Consider the following 20035-nt stretch of genomic DNA (forward strand, 5'->3'; position numbering starts at 1 on the left):
TTTCCATGTCCTCACATATACCAGTCTGCAAGCCTGGCAAATTACCGCTCGCATGTAGCTATACTTCTTTATAGAGTTTAACAGCTGAAAGCTCCTAGCGTTGATAAGACCATGTCTATGTTATCCTTGTGATAACAGGGAAACTCTACATAGACCATGTGTAGATCAAGGATACTGTTGTTTCATATCTGCAGAGAGACAAGGCATAGTCTTGTCAGCAAGAAGGCAAAAACTAATCATCACATTTCCTGGGTGTCTCACTGTGAAACCATGTGAGGTTTTGATTCAGCTTTTATCACCATTATTCACATATTATTCTATGGACTTCAGTAAAATCTGTTCAGCATTCACTCATAGACCTAGTGAGGCCATGACTAAAAAGGATTAATATACATTTACTGGTGCCTGACAAATCACATTTTTATTCAGAAAAGTAATTTCTTATTTCCAGTCATTTCTTAAAACACACGAAAAAAATCATGAAAATGAATAGACTTTGGAAGATGATGAAACGGAAGGGGGATTTTAGTGAGGTTCTGAAATGCTGACTGAAGTGCAATGTATAGAGAAAGTCTTTTGATGATCTGACTTTCAGTGCAAAAATAAAGTAATACTTTACTTTCTATATTAGACGATAATGTGTAGTTAACTACAGTGCATCATAACCATTGTGTGGATTTAAACTAAAAGGTATAGAACTAGTGAACTTTGTTTCTTTCTAGCCATTACATGGAATTTAAACTTGCAACTTTCTATAAAGGAAAAAAAAAACAGAGTTTATCAGCCTTCATTATTACTGGCAGTGTCCACTTTCACTGAAGTTATTCTCAGATGCTTAAGCTATGTGGCAATTTTTCTGTATTCCTAGTGATTTTAAAATGTATTGCCTGCTTTAATTTTCATCAAGAAATACGTTATATAAGGTCTTTTTTTTTTCTTTTAAGTAATGACTTATGATTATCAGATTATTAAATAAATAAATAAATAAATAAATAAAAGTACATTTTATACAAAATCCACTCAAATTGTAGCTTCCAGTAGTTTAAAGTTGTACACTGAAGATATTCTTCAGTGATGTAAAACCGTGTAGAGCCCTCACAGTCAGCAGGGCATATGGTGACATGCAGGTCTGGTGTGCACCTGACAATGAGATACTGCTCAGATAATGCATTCCTGTTCATATCAGAGGGGAGTGCCTACAGCAGAGATGATGTTTTATCTTATCGAAGAATTAATTTCTTTCTTTCTAAGACATCATTAGTCCCACTTCTTAATTGATAACAAGGGGATAGAAAATGAAGGGCCTTTCCACAGAGGTCTGTTACCACTGACTGACAGTCATTTTATATGTGTATAAGACACAATCTGCTTTGTAAAAAGAAACATCTGGTTTATGTTTCTTAATATGTTTTCCTTTTATATGAACAGGCAACTCTAATTGTCTATAAATTCACTGGGTAAGACAAAGGAGATCTAAATCTTTTCCTAATTACTGTCGAGCTTTGTTTTTTTCCACTTCAACTGCTTTTCAATTACAATTTATAATTAAATTGTCATACATTCCTAGGACATTACTCACTTTAATGGCAGTAAAGCAGATCAGACCAGAGACATTTTCTCACTGCAGAATTTCCTGGTAGAAGGGGCAGGAGTGGCACCAGGGCAGGTGGGGGCAGACACTGGCACCTTTTTTCGGGAATGGTGGAAGTTCAGGCAGCATTTTTCAGCGTCTGGCTCAGAATTTTGTCATTTGAAATAGAAGCATTAAACTTACAAATGTGTCCTTTTCTTTCCCACCAAGGAAATATGGGTTGATCAAGATAACCACTCTGCCTCTCTCACTGGCAGTCTCCGGTGTGACACTGCATGGTGGGGTGTCTTTGGCTCTGCCTCCTCTCCGTGCCTGGGCAGAGGAGGAGAAGGCACCTTTCCCAACAGGAGCCCATCCAGAGGAGGTTTTCCAAGTGCCACCAGCAGCCACAGCCACTCTCCAGCCTGGTAGCCCAGGGCCACCTGCCCCAGAAAGCTCACCCCTGCAGAGGAGGAGTGCCTGCAGCCTCCAAGAGCCACGCTCAGCTGCTGGGGCTCACATCAGAGCACCTAACAGAGGTGGGGTTGGAAGTGGAGAACACCAAGGACTCCAGGTATTTTGGAAAACAAGGTATGGTGAAAACATATCTCTCGGGGTCTCAAGAAAACTGCCTCTGACCCTGTGCTTTAAGCATGTCAGGCTACAAAGGACAAAGTGTCCTACTGCATGTAGAGGCTGAGGCAGAAATGGAAAGCAAAGTCACTCGCTCAGCCAGCCAGCTTGCCTAAAGAGATTTGCCAGCGATGCAATGTGTAAATCTCTCTTTTTCTCCTCATAGGACAAACTAGACTGGGGAAGCAGAGTGGGCAGACTATGGTTAGAGGTCCTGTGCTGACAGAGGGCAAGCCCGAGGGGAGCCTCAGTGCACTCCCTGGGGCCGGTCTCCAGAGAAGATCAGACATGGCCCTGCTCACCACCTCCCGTTTTCCCTGGCATGCCTCTGCTCCTTGCAAGTGCTAGTTCAGCTGAAGTACTGCTAAAATAGTGATGATGACCAAGTCAGAAGCTTTGAAAAATCTATTGAGGCTGGTGATTCTGCATCCATTGTCACAGAGACCACCAGTAACCTCAGAGAGGATGTTTAAAACAATATACATACACAAAGATACATTGTAAAAGTATATGCCGTATGGTACAATAAGCAAAACTTTTAAAAAATAAAACCATTTCATTAAAACCATTCATCTTCTATCTCTACTCATACATCTTCATGTCAATTACTTTGAATTCCTTCCTGCTGTGGTTCAGGTGCGGAGATTTATAAGGTGAATGAGCAGCAGAACAGTGATATGTGAAATACATTTCACTGTTCCTACGAGCTTGACATTTTAATGTAAAACTTGTTTTTGTAGTGTATTTGCCATCTGTTAGCAATTTAGCTGTTGCAGAGCAGAGCAAACAATGGTGTACACAATGTGCTTATTGTATGTGATTATTTTTTTTCTCAACTGCTCCCTAAGTACTGGCTGCGTGACTAAAATGTGAAATGCTCTGTCATGCTATGCATTACCCGAGGGGCACTGGTAACCCTCATGGTAGAAAAACAAGCAGCTGAGAGCCTGGAGGATAGCTCCTAGCTGAAAGTTTTGAAATACCGGTCGTCCACTTGTGAAAGGAGACTCTGAGCGAACTCACTTCTATGCACTTGTGTTACTGAGCTCATCTTTTGGATTTGAGGATTGGAGTTCTCTGTCAACTGGCTACTTTTAGGAAAAGGCAGAATCTCACAGACTATCCAGTTTCGTGCCTTTTAGTCACGACCAAAAAAAAAAAAGTTATCTTTCTAGTTTCTCCCCCCCCCCCCCCCCCCGCCCCGCACACAAGAACACTCAGAGCAGCACAAGGCAGCCCAAATACCTGTGGAGTGAGTTTCCCAACCCTCTGTGTTATTGGCTCATTGATCACAACTTCTACTTTGCAGACATCCTTCTCTCTGGGGATGGAAAACTTGAGGTCATCTTCTGACAGGAAGACAGACTGTCCCTTCATCACTTTCACCCCAAGGTTGACACTAATGAAGGAGGAGCACACAACTCTTAGTACAATAAGCAGCAGTAGAAACAGCCAGCTTTTCTCAAAGGGCTTCATGCTTTGAGGGTATGCCAGCTCTTTTCCACCAGTGAAAATGTTCTTAAAAAAAGAAGTCTTCTCTTCTTCTGCCAGCAGATTTTCACCATATAACGAATGACTGAGATGTTAGTCATAGGTAACAATGTGCCACATGTTTTCTATTAATACGCATCCCTTCACTGAAATTTGGACAGGAGCCTTTCAAAATATCCTTGGCTTTTTATAAAAGTCATTGGTCAAGCCTGACAAGATGATGAATGTGTTCTCAGAGTACTTTAAAAGTTTGCTAATCCTGAAAAGAAAAAAAAAAAAAAAAGAGAGAGAAAAAAAAAAAGGTTGACATAAGGCATGAACAACTATTGGGGAAAAAATAAGTACACAGAAAACTTCTGCCATTCTTACAGTTGCAGTTCATTTCAAGCAAGGTACTAACTTCACCTTTGAATACTTTTAAGTGCACACATGCTGAGAAAATTTTCTATGTACCAATGGGACTTCTCCCTCAATGGATCAGCTCTCGATATGAATTCCAGGGCACATTTGATCCGTATGCATGTAAAAACACTTACTGTGTAGGATCCTTTGTTAGTGACCCTTTTTTACTGATAGACCAAGTCTATATTAATAAAAGGGTGTGAGCATCCAAGTAATTTGAAAGTGCAGCAGTAGGTATTCATCCAGATTAAATATACCTGGAAGTGGGATAAAGGGAGAATCATCTTTTGTTAAGTTTATCTTTGCCATTGAACGCATGGGAAAAAAATCAGCCTTTAGTTGAAAACACTTTGGCAGTGCTTCTCTACTCTTCCTGCTATTGAGAGCAACTCTGCCGGGACACCAACATGGAAACATAAGATATGGCACAACAAAGCTAATTAATTTCTTGAAAAAAAAAAAAATCTGATGTATATTCAGTGGAAACAACGAACAAAACATAACATGGAAAAAAAAATTACACAAGCTCCTCACACCCTCAGTTACAGTCAATCTTGTCTTTCACGTTTGTAACCTCAGAAGAAAAGCATGGTTCTTCTGACATTAAACAACCACTATTTAAATCCTTATAAGACCCTAATTTCCACAACCTTTGAAAGTAACTTAATCTATGGCCCAAAGAATAGGCAATGGTATTGACCTAATTAAATTCGATAAGACTGTAAGAATTTCAAGCTACTAAAACATCAACATTCCTTCACTTTCTAGTAAATATTTAGTGCACAGTCTAATTTAAACAGAATCCTACCAACAACAATGAGCTTTCCTGAAAGCAAATAAAAAAAACACATCCATTTATCTATTTTCTTCATTATTGTTAGCAGATAACTGTTTGTTCTCTTGTTTCCAACACGATGACCTTCTGAACAGCCTACAATTGTATGAACATATCCACCCAGTTTCACATTTCACTGGAAAACCACCATTATTCACTTCCTAAAGTAACACAAGACAGATCTACTCAACTTCAGTTCAGATTCAAGACTGAAGACATTGGGACCAACATGTTTAAAGTTAGCCATATGTTGACCATGTAGTCTGGGCCACAAATCTTAATTTTGATTTTCTATATTTTTATCTGAAAATCCTTCCATTTTGGTCTAATTTTTTTCAGCCAGATCAGTCTGAACAAAATCTGAAAAAAAATCTATAATTCTAGCCAAAGTAAAGGGAATTAGGTTCACAGGTGAAGGGTTTTTTAGTGTGTTCCAGAAACAAATCAAAATCTCAGTTAATGTTAAAGGGTTTAGTTACACAAACAGCTTTTACTAAAATCCAGATATGTAAATGTGCCCAAAGTACTTGCTAATTTTTGTTTCTTTCTAGAAGGATGTGTATTCATAGCACTTCATCAAAATCAGCACATCTGAGACAGCACTCCACTTCGTAAAATTCATAGTTTTGTAACAGTCTTCAGTCCTATGAAAGAAAACTTGGAGAGAGACAGAGGAAAACAGATTACATATCAGCCTCTTAGTGAGAAAGTGTGGTTTGCTCCAAGTGCAACCTTTTAACTGACTGGCATTTATCACACAGTGTAGGGATTACTAGCATTTATCAAATATAATCTGTGTTTCCTTCAAATACCACCTGCAAAACATGGAGAGGTGTTCTGATCTAAAACCTTCTCCATTTCTGTCTTCTTCCTATTTTCTGCATTAAACAAAGTAAAGACAGGGCTGACAGAAGTAAAATACTTCCTTGGTATATATCTCAAGAAGATGCTCTGCCTGACACCTCTGACTTCATGCATGCTGAGATCCTTGGCCAGCAGGAAGCTCCTGGCACAGCAACTGCAGTGGATTTTGAATCCCTTTACTCCAGTTCCAGAGTATGTCTCAACTAGTTTCAGAGAAGACTGAGTTTCCTGAGCCATAGAGGGGCTCAGTTAAGAAGAAAATAATTAGGAATTTTAGATTCTGACTAGGACCTGGAAAAGTGCTAAGAGGCCATCAATGACTCTGAAGCATACACCCGGTGATTTACAGCTAGTCACTTCATGCTTCACAATACCAGGCCGAGGCACTGATTTACAGTGCAAAATATCTTTATTCACAGGGCACTAGGTACCTTATGAGAAATGACGGAATTGAAGCCTGGACAGTTTGACTCTCCCTGCTCCCACCTGGATAGCTGCCACAAAAACATATTATGGTTCAGAGACAGCCTAATCACCAGCTGAGAAATGGCACTGATCAAGAAGCATATTGTTCTCTTTACGCATTACATGTGTGCTCACAAGAAGGGACAGCCAGCTGTCTCTCTCCAATAGGCCCTGCCAGAGTCTTTCATGCAGAGATATCTTCACCTCAGTGGTGATGAAGCCCAGGTCAATCTGTGGTGCCTGCCCCATAAAACCCAGCACTGGTTGCACGTATAAACCTCATGCTGCCTTTTCTTGCCCTGCTTCAAACACAAAGAGCATAAAGACTCCAAGAGGAGACAGAATTGGCATTTAGCCAATTTCATGGTGGTTATGTGAGCCATGCTCTACTACAAAATTTGTCTCCTGTTGTCCCTGTGTATTATAGTCTTGCTTTGACTGCTTTTGCTTTCAGGTACAACTCCTGTGTCACTATACATGTTTGCCCCATATGATCCAGGAATTGGCCCCTGCTTGTCAGCTGCAGGGCTGTCTCCTTATGAGTAAAGACCTTGAGACATGTAACCTTGTTTCTCAGTCACTTATCCAACTACAGCAAAGTGAAATGAAATGAAATGAAATGAAATGAAATGAAATGAAATGAAATGAAATGAAATGAGATCCTTTCAGCACATAATGACAATAAAATTAGAAGGTTTTGGAGTCAATGCCATCAGATTAGCATTCTCCCCTCTGTGTGTAGGCCATTGCTTCAGCAATGTCACACATGTGCTACACAGTACTTATGCTGATCTACAGTGACAGTGCATTGTCTCCAGCAGCTCTACAACTGCTGGTGATGCCATTGCCACATTTTGTGGCTGCTTTGGACTTCCTTATAGTCTCCTTACTTCTCTGCCCTGAGCCCGGTTCATCCCTGCTATTAATTCCTTGGCATGTCACCTGTGTATCCAGAATAAACAAATGACTGAGGCACTATTTAATTCCAAATGGACCACAATATTTCAGATATACTTAGAGGCTTATTGAAATAATGGTATTAATGAACAACATGTTAGCAGAATCAGTATTTTTAAACTAAGCTATTCCTTCATTGACTTTCTAAGGGTCTATCTATAATGGCAAAATACCAGAATGAGCCCCTAGGTGCACTGCATGCCTACAAGCCAAAAAAAGCCACCAGCTTTGGTCACAGAAGTCAAACACCCATGTCAGTTCAGTGTTATATCATGTATTAGTTGTTACCCCTCAGTGGGGATGGAGCACATGATTTATGAGAAGAGGCTGAGACAGCTGGGTCTGTTAATCCTGAAGAAGAAAGGGCTTATTGATGTTTTTAGACATCTAACAGAAGAGTGCAGAGGACCTGGAGGTGCACAGCAAAGGGACAAGATGCAACCCACAAAATTCACAAGGGAAATTCACATTAAATATTTTGGGAAAAAAAAAAGACACATCGAACATGATCAGTGGAACATGTTTCCCAGAGGGGCTGTGAAGTCTCCATCCTCAGAGATGTTTACAAAACAACTAATCATGGCCTGAGTAGCCTGATGCAACTTTGAAGCTTGACTTGCTGTAAAAGCTAGCTGTGCTGAGAGCAAAGGGTAAGGGCAGTTACCTGCAGAGACCTTTTGCACCCTAAATCTTCTGATGACACTTAGCTGAAATGACAAAGCTGTCTGGTCCCAGGACCCAAGTTAATTTCCTGATGTGTTTTTGGAAAACACTGCATTGTACCCCACAAAGGGTCCAGTAATTCCTGTGAGATCGCATATAAGACCTTTCCTGTCATTAGAGGCAGGCTGATCAAAAGGAATAGGAGTCCTGAAGACATGTCCAAAGCATTGTTCAATGAACGGTCAGCAAGGGGAATTCTGAGGAACTCCTCATCTGCTGGCAGAGCCCTGCCCTGCTCTGTAGATGAGCCCAGGGGAGAAGGCAGAGGGAAAAGGAGCCTCTGAAGAGGCAGTGGATGTTAATCCGTAGATCTAACAGAGGAACACACCGGACTATGGACAGTGTAGGGTAAGGTTATGCAGAACTTCGTTTGTGGTCTGTTAAAAATTTCCACCAAATGCCAGAAGAACTAGTTTCTCCTCAGAGCTGCTGTTGCACATTTTATGCAATAGCTAGTTACAAACATAAGCATTCTCACCAAATACAATTGGTTTTCAAGAGCCTAAAACAAAAAACAAACAAACAAACAATTTAAAAAAAATAGGAAAAAAACGAAACTCAAAGACTGCTGTAGAGTTATCATCATCGCAAAATATCTGACAAAACTTCCCAATTTGCCAAGCGTTCATCGGTTTTAGGAAGCTGGAGAATGTGTTAAGTCCCTAAGAGCATCCATGAATTATTGCAAGCTAGATGTCTTTTCAACAGCAGACTCTGGAGAAAATATGCAGGACTCCATATGCAGGACTCACCCAGAGGTACACACAGAAACTCTAATTTGTGAGTGTCTAGATGCATGTCAAGTAGATCTGCTGTTTTAGATAATTTTTTATTATACCTTTTTTTGTCACAACAACCCTGGCATTAATAAAATTTGCTTCAAAGAATGCAAATATTAATCTGTTGGTTGGAAGGTTTCGAGCACTTCTTTATTTAGAGGTTATAAAGGTACAGATTCCCGAGTCTGATTCTGAGGATGGCTGATGTGATGTAAATAAAGACTAGTCCAAATAATTTAGATAGATAGATAGCTATCTACCAGTGCAAAACTACTTAAAAGAAGATCAGAAACAGCACCAATAACTTGCAATTGCAATACCTAAAAAATTAGTAAAAAAATCTATAATCACTAGTGACCTTGAGCCAAGTCTCAGTGACACCCAAAGTCTTCAATGGGATTTGGATGAGACTTTAGGAGTTTCTCTTTGTGTGACAAAATCTCTGGTTGCCTGGGAGATTTCACTGAACAAAACTTGAAGGGGATTATGGAGGATGATTATTGTGGTCTGGGAGTTGGACTGTTTTGTTTTAATGAACACCAGAAAAGATTTACTAGAAACAGGTTGTTTGTTTTTTTTTTTCAGATTGGGATTAAAGAAAACAAGCAGCAGCCTTCCCCGATTTCTAGGGAAAAAAAAGGCCAATATTATTGCAGCAATTAAAACTTAGCTCGGGGGAATGAAAGGATCCTGAGCTATTAAATCAGGGCGTTGTCACTTTAGAATGTGCAATTAACACATACACCCCTTGGACTGTTTGCTATTTAGAGGTTTTGTTCCATGTACTACAAACAAAGATTACAGGTCACATAGAAACTAAGTATCCAGCAAGGTATTTGCTGAGTTAAGGAATGGTAGGTGACAGTTCCTTTCTCCTTCTTCTTGCTCAGTTTTGGTCTGCTAATGGAAGTCCTGAGCACTTTTTGTCAAATCCTGTACACTTCTTAGCAATGTAAAGAAACAAGAAGTGTTTAATTGCATGGTCAATGAATAGAACTTTTTTCATCATGAGTAACAACTGATGAATGTGAAACACATCAAACATATCCAGGTTCTTAACATTTTTTTCCTTTGTTTCTTTGCTGTGTTAGAACAGAATCATAAGAATGTTATAAGATAAAAAACAAACAAACAAAAAAATTAAATCCCCACACCTGTTTTTTTTTCATTCTACGTCTTTCACACTACAGCTACTTTAACAGTGATTATCAGATAAAGACATAATATAGTTTCAATTTACAAGAGACTGTCTCTGATTTCAATATGCATTCTCAGCATGGTATTGTCACTGTCGTACACTAAACTATGATTAATCCAAGTTTAGGATATTAGCTAGTGGAAACTGAGTGCAGAAGTGCTGACAAGCCAATATAAGACTGAAAACATATTTGACATTGCACAAAGGCAGAGAAGCAGTAGAGAATAAAAGTTTGAATATAACAGCATAAACTTTATTGCACTATGGTGCCAAATATTGCAGCATAATGCAAGAATGAAAATGGAATTATTCTTTTCCATAGGGTTCCTCTGTAGCCCTGGGCAAACGTTTCTAATTTCCATTCCTTAGGAGACCCCCTTCTGCATCAGCCACAGGCTGTAGGGCCCGAGGAGTTTCTGTCTAAAGAGCAGTCCTTCACTCTACGCCATTGAAGGAAGGCAAGTGGGGGGACTCACTGGCAGACAAGAAAATAAAGGGAAAGACCGAGCACCGAAGCACCGAGAAGAAGATTTTCGATTACACAACATACTTTTAAAAAGGTAGAGCAGGTCAGAGAGTAACAAAAAGGAGCTATTGATTGTGGTTGACCCTTAAAGACCACCTTGAAGACAATGCATTGTTACCTGTTAAGTGTTAAGTAAAACTGTTTATATTGTTAGAAGTACTTTAAATTTTGTGATAAAGATCGAGATCACATTGTTAGCAGATGCCTATTATACTGAAGATAACTGCAAGAGCAAATAAAATCAAGTCTTGGTTTTTGTTTTCATAAACAAAAGAGAGTAACAGCTAACCTTCATTTTTTGAACAGGTAAATATTTTCTTCTTAAAAGACCAATGAAAGCCTCTTTGCCCTCTACTCTTTGAAGCCCAGAAAAATCTCTCATATTGCAGAAGTTGAGAAGATAAAGTTCCTTTTTTTTCCTTCTTAGTTGCTCTTTATGTGTTTTTAAGATCACTACACAAATAGGAACTGCCACCTCTCTGACCACCTATTCTCCACCAGACATGAGCACTGAATTGGAACAGAGCGCAATGCAGAAGTTACTCTGAAAAAGAAATAATTACATATTTTTGACAACTGTCTGAGGAAGTCCATAAAACACTCCAACTTCTGGTGAGGTTCTTGCACTGATGCTATCCATAGATTACTGCACTGCACATGACCCTCATCCTCCTGGGTCTCAGTACTCACGGATTTCACATCTTCCTTTTGGGGGAAGAGAAGGTCAAGCCAGTCTAGGAGAAACACAGAGTGAATAAACCTCTTTGCCATTTCCACATCTAATTAACATTTCAGAATGTTTGAATATTTCCACTTAAAATTTTCTCCTGACCATTCAAATACAGCAAAATTTGGATTTTTGGCAAAGGGGCTAGGCTAATTCTCAGTCTAAACGCTAACACAAAATACTATTTTTTTAACTGCCATTGTTTTGTAGATTAATGTCATACTGGTATTCTCCTAAGAGAATGACACAATTGTGAAGATCAGAAGCATACTTAATCTCTCTTCTTTTCTCCTTTTCCTACATGAGAAAGGAGAGAGGGATCATGGGGAGAACTGGTGAAAACAGTAAAGTGAAAGAACTAGATAAGTCATCTTTTTTATAATCACACACACTGTAGAGAGGGAGTAAGACCTCCTCTGCATAAGAGAAGAGCAGTTTATAACATGGGTAGTGGAATGGCTTCCCCTAATCCACCCAGAGAATGACTGAGAAATAAAAATGAAAACTACTCCAAATAATGGAAACTGTGGATGGGTGAAGTAGTAGATAGAGGAAACTTCCATTGACTTTGAAAATCTATTTAGTTTTAACAAGTAACTATTAATGGATAGAAAAGAAATCAGCGAAGTTCAGCAAGCAGCCTAGGATTAGTCAGTGACCACTGTGCTTGTGTTACAAGGACAAAACCATTAGCTTCAGCTTGATTCATAACCTCCACGAAACAGGAATGAAAGTACTGCATTCAGTACGTAGCATGACAACACAACGCTTCCAGGTCTGCAGACTGCTTTTCCGTGACCCTTGCAAGCTACAGTCAGATCTCATGCACGGGGTGCTAGATGAGCTTGACTTATGGCAGAGTTCTAACGGAGATCAAACACATCTCTGACCCACAAGTGTGAGGGTATCAAAACCCAGAGACAAGGAGCAGGAAAAGCCTCCTGCACAAGGAGCAGCAAGGTGAGGAGGCAGGGACAAGGAGCCTGTGACCAGCTGCCCAACAATGTCATAGTTTCAACATACCATGATGTACAAGGTCTGATACTTACATGAAAAAATCTTTGAGCAATCATGTTGAGATGCAATACCACTGACACATTGCACCTCATGTTACATGTCTGGTCAGGTACTCACTGAGTTGCATGAGACAACACCCAACCCTGCTCTTCATGGAAGGACAAAGCGATGAAATGGCAGTGGACTTCCATCTCTGGCAGACTGTCTCTTACAGGTAGAAAGCTACCTGAAGTACAGTATGTGTTTTTTGTGATTTTAGAATAATTTTATTATGCACTGCTATTGGTTAGGCTGGTTAACTGAGTGTGGGGAGGGGGAGGCTGAGATTTAAGCTGATGAGCCCTGAAGGTAATGACAAAGGTTTTGAATTTTTGAGAAGGAAGGCTTTGCAGACTGTTCTTCACAATAACAAGCTCACTGAAGGGTGTGTAGCATCTCAGTCCTAAACAAAAGAAGGCTTGCAATCTGCTGCATATGCTACATAGGGGACTTTTTTGAATGCTTAAATTTTAACAGCTGGTAGATGGTATAGTTTACACTTTCCCACAAACACACTGTCTTGGTTTTTCTCTTTGCACCTTATATATGTGAAACTTGAAAGCTCATTTGAGCTTTTTTTGCTAGGATTCCTGCTATATTCCGAGAGCAAAAGATGTGCATTCAAAGAGCAATTCCTTCCTGTTTATGTAGCTAAAGGAAAGATGATCAATATAGTGCAGACACAAATTTAGGTTTCAAAAGGCATGTGAGGAGACTCCTCTAGAAGTCTGACATTCCCTCCATACAAATCAAAATTGATTTGAGGTTCTTCTGTTACATCTGTATGTTACTTAGATGTGGTATGATTGCCTTCAAATTATGTTTGATAAACAAGGAGTATGCACTATGTTAAGTAGTTACACATCTTGTCAAAATTAATCTAGATCCATTAAAAACATACCCATACTCACAGTTTCCCTTCTGTTAACAATTTTCATTGATGTAGGTATATCCTTGTGCATTCAGAACGCCTGCACAGTGCAGCTGCAAACAGACAGTTCATGTAGTCACATTGCAGTTTTAGACAACATTTGTCAGAAAATCAAACGCAATCCAGCTATGGAAGTTTATCTTCACAGACAGCTATCAGAGTTCTTTGAAATACTGTTGCAGGCTTCACAAGAGTAGCAACTAGAGATGTAAATAACACATTTCATTAGGGAGCATTTAAGAACTTCCCAAATGCAGTCTATTCAGGTGGTTTTTTACTCAGCTTCACAAAAGGCAGGTGAATCATCCTGCGGATCTCTGTTACAAGTTGTGATAGCATGAAGTTGTGCACAACCTACATACAGTAACTGTAGGCCACACAGCCATTAGCATGAGAGAAATTAATCTCGGTCCACAACCAACTGCCACTGAGTCTCAAAAAATGAGAAAAGCAAAGTTAGAGAATCAGCAATGAATTATCTACTCAATTTCCCTTTATGGTCAACAGGTGCAGTCAAGTGGACTGCACTTCTATTGTATCATTATTTGACCAGTATGTGCTGTTCCACCATAATGATTTTACCACACATACTGCTGTCACCATCTGAATTCACTGGTAGATTTATTGCCAGTGATCATTTCTTATCCCCATCAAAAAATTAATTCATGTTGTAGTGTATAGACTAATATTATCAAGATTATTTCAAGGACTGCAGAAAAATAATGTAATAAATTAATAGACAGGAGGTACTTTAATTTTAAAAATCAAGTAATTGTCCAGGGACTTGTTGATCATTGTCCTTATACCTGTCTACTTCTTCTCGGACCAAGGATCTGTGCTGGAAAAAATGTTCAAAATCTAAAGGTGCCCATATCTAAACCATCTCATTCTCTAGGTAAAAATGATCTGCATTAAGTCATGCTGCAAGCAGAACAAACCCTAGAGAAGAATCATGAAGAAAATGCTGGCAGGCCCACAGCAGTAACGAGAAAGAGAAAAGAGATGGGACAATTTCTGCAGATGTGTGTGCTCTTTTACTGTGAAAGCAACTGGTGATTTACAGTTCCAGTGCCTCCCACAGACACCTTGGCCGCATGTCAACAGCAGAGATGCATTTTGCCTACGGTTATGTGCAGTCCTGAGTTAGCTCACATGACCAACTAGTAGAATTTTCTAACTAGCAAACACGTAACTTGCAAAATACCTTTTTAATAACTATTTCAAGAAACTGTGTATAATTATCTACAGGATTTATTGAAGTAGAACACAGGGTGACAGCAACTAATCTCTAAAAGTTGATGTTTTAGAGTTTGGTTCTGAATAAATGCATAGAAATCAGCAGGAAATGTAAAAACCATGCAAGCATGTATTTCTGGTTACAGAAACACACATAAACATTTACGCATACATATGGCCAACAAACATCTGTCTAATTCAGATGAATGAAGTCAGCTGTCTGAATGTACATGAAAATCTAAAAACTCTCACAGATCCCTACTGCAAAATAAAAGTCTATAATTTTAGAACATGCATTTGAAGTCAAGTTAATCCAGCTAAACAAAATGTATCTGTTAGAAAGACTGAGTAATCTTTAAAGTTTTCACGATTTTCAGTGCTTTTTTTCAGATTTCTCTCTCCCAGTGTGTCTTACTAAAAAGACAATTTTAAGAAAAGAAATCTTGCTCAGTACTTCTAAACTTTTATAAAAGATAAAACCACAAAGTTTTATTAGAACTAGCAGAAAAAATTCAGCATAGTTGAGAAATCTGTATCAACGTTAGGATAAACGAAGTTGCTTGGAATCCTTAACTTCCAAGTTAACTTCTACTAAATGACTGGCAAGAACCAGCGTCTGTTTTCCTCCAAGGTTGGAACTGACCTTTCATCCATTCTGACTACAAAAATTACTGTCCAACTGCTTTGCTGCAACATTCAGCAGAAAACGGAATACTGCGAGCTGTTAAACATTGTTACAACCACAACAGCCTTCAATGTATACAACAAAATTGAAGCAGATACTTACAGGTAGCAGTGTTTCTCCAGGAGGCTGAATACGAGAGCATACTAGAATAAAAGAAATAATGAATGTCACTGACCCAGTAATCTCTGGTTTAAAAGGCTGCCAGAGAAAGAACTCCAATGAGTGGGTGACAGAGGGAAGGACGGGGGCGGGGGGTGGCGGCGAGTGGGAGGAGATTGATAAATGAAATTCCAGTCTTCCTAGTCAGCTTGACGGTAGTTTTCTCGGTACTAAAAATCCACATAAACACTCAATGCTTGCAAGACTGCTTCTGAGTGCAGAGTCCCAGAGTACCAACACATTTGGGTCGTCTGTGGTAAGGGCATTCTGAGATGCTTTGGGGTGTTTACACTCAGCAATGCCTCTCTGGCAGCCAGCCCCAGATCTTCCTTTCCTCTTCTGCTAGTTAAGTCTGTTGTGACTAAAAACTGAGCCCCTTCTAATAAGGCTTGCTCATTTTTTCCCCCCACTTCTTCTAGTTTATTTCCTTCAACATATGCACACGCACACACTCATTTATATGTTAAAGATTCATAGACAAAGAGGTGATCTAAAATATTTTCAGATCAATCCGTTTTTCCCCACAAGAAGGAGAATACAGTCTTTATTGAAATACAGACTTGATTAATTTCCACCATAGCATAATAACAAAGCAAGTTTGATCTTATTTCAAGGTGGCTGATGAAATTAAAATAAAGTTAATTATCAATTTAATATTAATGTATGTTGCCTACGTATAAATGTGATACTTTTTACAAGCTAAAATGTTCAAAATCCTGTTGCATGCTAAAGTATCAAGTATTCAGATTAACAAATATTCATTTTACTGACTAATTGCTGTTCCAACAAAGGAAAGCCCAGGAGTATTCATTTTTTTTTCCTGTTCAGAACAGCAGGAAATAGGAAAGGTATTGCCCAAATCCTACCAATTATTTGATATCTCATAGAATTCAAGATATCTCTCCAGCCTTCTGTCACAAGATTCACATCAGGTTTGCAGATTTGACTGGCTGGTGGGAGTCTAAGTAAAATCTGCTCCCACGCAGTGGCTCCCTGATACATCCTGAGGAGTTAACTTGACAGCCCACATTTTCAAAGGGCAGAGGCTGTACTGCAAAGTTGCAACACACAAACATAACTACCAGGGACAAACCACCTTATGCCCATCTCAGCAGCGGGATCAAAAGCACTTTTAAGTGTACTGGACAAACAGATTATCAGCCCAGCCACAGGGCATGGGTACAAGCAGACAAGAGGAGCAACATGGGGAAGTGCCTCTGTTTGCCTGTGTAAGCAGGGCCCAAATCCAGGACGACTGTAACTCTGTAGCATGTCACCCTCCCCTTACCCCTTTATGAACAAGAAAGCTGACTTTGACCCTCATATGGAAACAAGACTGCACTATAAAAATGCAAAACTCAAGTCAATAGTGTGAAAGAAAAGAACAAGCAGATGTTCCTGTGGCATGACTTAAAGGCAGATGAAGAAAACAGATGACTGTTGAAAATTGAAATGAACTCAAAGCTACACTGTGTGTAATATGATACAATCTGAGCTATATTTGTTTATGAAAAAACTCTAAGCAAAAAAAAATCCTGAACGTACAAAACTAGTATCAGAGTGGTATACTGTCCTGAGTTTCAGACCTACAGTAATCCTCAGATTTTACAAAGTTTCAGAAAAACCTGGAATGAGTATTTATCTCCCCTAAGTCATGCAGATGGCTGTGGGTTGGCTTGTGTGTTTGTGTTTGTGCTTGCTGGAACATAGCTTCTAATTCACGGTGATGAATGGCCTGTTTGTATTGTATAGTGGTCTGGCTAGGATCATGAACATAACTGTACTTACAGGCTGATTAAGAAAGTGGCAGCTTATTTTAAAGTATAATGTCCCTGACCCATTGATCCATAACTTAATTGCAGAAGTTCTTTTCAAATCAGTTTGATTGCTCCAGCAATGAACTTGGCATCTTGTTTCTTATTGTACTCCCTTAACTACAATTAATTTTTACAATATATCAAGGTCACATTATCTAAAAGACTAAAATTATCAAAGCTTTTCCTGAGAAATGACAGAATACTAAAGAGAAGACGTATCTTTTGTACACATAATCACTCTCTTTATTTCAGCGTTTTTCTACACAGGAAACAGAACAGTTCAGTTTCCTGTGAATGCAACTTACACATGGTATATATTCCTTCTTAATTACTGGATAAAATTGTGCAGTCCAGACTGTCGATATGAAGCTAATCAGTCAGCTGTTTTCTCCAAGCTTTCTTTAATTATTTATAGTCATAATCAGTCCCTTTCTTTCCAGGCTTTTGATTGGAAAAGAAAAAAGTGTCCCTGAGGCACAAAATGGGCGAGAACCCACAACACCCACTTAGCCACACACACCCCTCACCCCGTCCTGTCTCTTCTCTTTCATCTCGACCTGCATTGATAAGCAATGGCCTGAACTGCACACTGTCTGTCATCTGCACACTCAGTTAACACTACTGTGAGGAGGATGACATTCTCGAAGTAACAAAAGGCTCATGCTCATCCCAAACCTGAAGGCTGTACACAGGAAGATGTGCTCAACTGTGGGGGGAAATGACAGAACTATTTCCCAGGTATTTACTACATGGCAGTATTTTTATTCTGTGAGCAACAGTACCTGGCCGCAGCAGTCCCTTCTTCAGTCTCTAACGCAGGCTGATGAGAACTGAGTGAAAGACCATGTTTAAAAGAGGAAGTATTAAATCTATCTTTTTCTTCTTCTCCAGCCTGTACATACTCTGCCCATAAAGATTTATAGTCCTCCTGGCTACCACAAACGTGGGAAGGCCCCTGAGTTATGTTCTAAGTTATGTTCTTCCTAAACATAGAAGTGCAAGATTAACAATGCAAGGTCAGATGGTAAATGGGAAAATAAGGTTAGATATGTTGACAGAGAGCTGATCCTGCAAGAGGCTGTCAGCTGCTAGGCTTGCATGGAGACTCGCCTAGTGGTTCCCACAATCAAGTTTGTAAGAACCTGATAATCATATTAATGCCACCAGAAAGCCAGCATACTTTCTACAGAAGAAAGAAGGATAATGTAGAACTACTGCATGCTAGGAGTCACTGGATAGGGCTTCTTTGCAGTGCTGTAACCCAGAGTTTATAAGCAAGAAGTTAATAACAAAATTCACAATTAAACTGTCTGATGGTCATTTCCCCTCTTTATCCAAAAGTGTTTTCTGGAGCATTACAAAGCAAGCAGTATACACAATATTCCTTTGTCTCATAGGAGACTGAGGATCTGTTGGTTATCCAAAATGGACAAGTAAGAAATATACTCAGTTTTCATGGTACAAAGCAATTGATGCATGTGACACAAGAGAGGAGGTGGACCCTGCTGCAGGGAGTACATCCCCTTCTACTTCTGAGGCACTGAAAAGCCTCATCCCAAACCAAGACTCCAGAAAAAACTTCTCTGCTTGGTTAAATCCTCACTCACCCACAGTCACTGAGTGGCAGTGGTGCTATAGAAAGGTTCTTGCAGTAGCAAGTGAATAGAGAAATACCTACACAGACACATTACAGTCTGCAGACTCCCTGTAACACACGTCCTACATATTTTCATGGTTCAGAACATAATCCTAGCAGTTTTTGTGACTTTAATAAAGAATCCAACAGTTTGAAGCCTAACTGTCAGGAGATCTAGATTCAGATGACACCTACCCCCTTACAAGTATGGAGATGTGACGAAGAAGCCCTCGAGCTGCTTGAATGAAGATCATTGGTTCTGGTGCATTCCACAAAATCATTCTTGTCCTTGGGAAAGAAAAATACTGGAAATTACATATTATTAGTGCTACTGAGTTTTATGTGATGTAGGCTTAACTCTTCCTGTAACCAACAACAGGAATGTCAAGTGACACTCCAAACAGCATGACAAAGGTTTCTAAACAAGAATGAGTCCAAAGTGATAAGGCATCACACTGTTGACTTTTACTCCCTGATAAGTATCAGAAAACGTTTTTTTTTAAATATTATTGTCATATAAACCTGGCATCATTTTAAAGAATCTCTCAGAGGCCTAACCTTTAGGTAGATATTTTCAGCTCCTGTGACAATTGACCTCTTAATTTATGAACCATGACATTACAGTGTTGTCTGAAAAAAAGCAGCTGTGACCTAAAGGGAGTTTTAACCTGCATACCCTTCCACGAAAGTGACATAAAGGCAAGCTGTTAATCATCAGGGAATGAGGGCTGTTACCCAGATCCAACCCCCAGACAACAGCCACTTGCTTAATACAAGGAAGCCTGTATTTAACCTACTGCAAAGCCTCAAGCCAGCTGAAAAATTACTATTATTTACTTCAGATTGCATTTAGAGGTTTAGTTTGGGTTAAGTAGTGGGGAGAGTCTCTCCACCAGAACAGCTGCCCTTCAACTTACTTATACAGGTAATGAACCTGACAGAAACATCCCGGCATGCCAAAATACTCATCAGATGGAACATAATGTCTAAAGTTAAAAATTCTCAATGCTGGTTTCAGCTCAAAAAGATTTAGTCCAGCTTCCTGCAAAGCATTTTGCATCTCACTTTTCCTGTCACATGAAAACTCCTCTCACCTCAGTCATGTTAAATGACCTGATTGATGCTGATGTTGTATCAAAGCTATTGGAAGGCATGATTTCTCTTAAGGAGTCAAAGTGTATGCTTGTAACACTGGAACATATTAAAGAGAATAACAATGCTATTTATTTCACACATCATGGAAACGGTTTATTTATGTTTACTAAGGTTGATCTCTAAAATAGGAGTAGTCCTCTGATTAAAACAGTGTAGTCTTTTGGCAGAGAACAAAGGAGAGAAAGAGAGA

At 39.4% G+C, this 20035-nt stretch overlaps 1 protein-coding gene across 6 annotated transcripts in view; it reads right to left on the reverse strand.

Moving 5' to 3' along the window:
- The window catches only part of FREM1 (FRAS1 related extracellular matrix 1), a 73556-nt gene extending 58198 nt beyond the window's left edge, over nucleotides 1-15358 (reverse strand). For 2 of the 6 annotated variants that reach the window (XR_010468994.1, XM_065046136.1), the window contains exons 1-4: nucleotides 15181-15358; nucleotides 13138-13210; nucleotides 4231-11177; nucleotides 3449-3953 (exon numbers count right to left, since the gene is read on the reverse strand). Coding sequence is in view for 5 of the 6 variants with exons in the window: in XM_065046136.1 (XP_064902208.1) it covers nucleotides 3449-3679 (231 nt within the window). In the remaining variant the exon portion in view is untranslated. Of the gene's footprint in view, nucleotides 1-3448; nucleotides 3954-4230; nucleotides 11178-13127; nucleotides 13211-15180 lie in introns of all 6 variants that reach the window. The other 4 variants (XM_065046135.1, XM_065046134.1, XM_021288826.2 and 1 more) reach the window with 3 other exon arrangements.
- Nucleotides 15359-20035: the final 4677 nt, after the last annotated feature.

The sequence above is a fragment of the Columba livia genome, chromosome Z (assembly GCF_036013475.1).
Source record: "Columba livia isolate bColLiv1 breed racing homer chromosome Z, bColLiv1.pat.W.v2, whole genome shotgun sequence".
NCBI lineage: Eukaryota > Metazoa > Chordata > Aves > Columbiformes > Columbidae > Columba > Columba livia.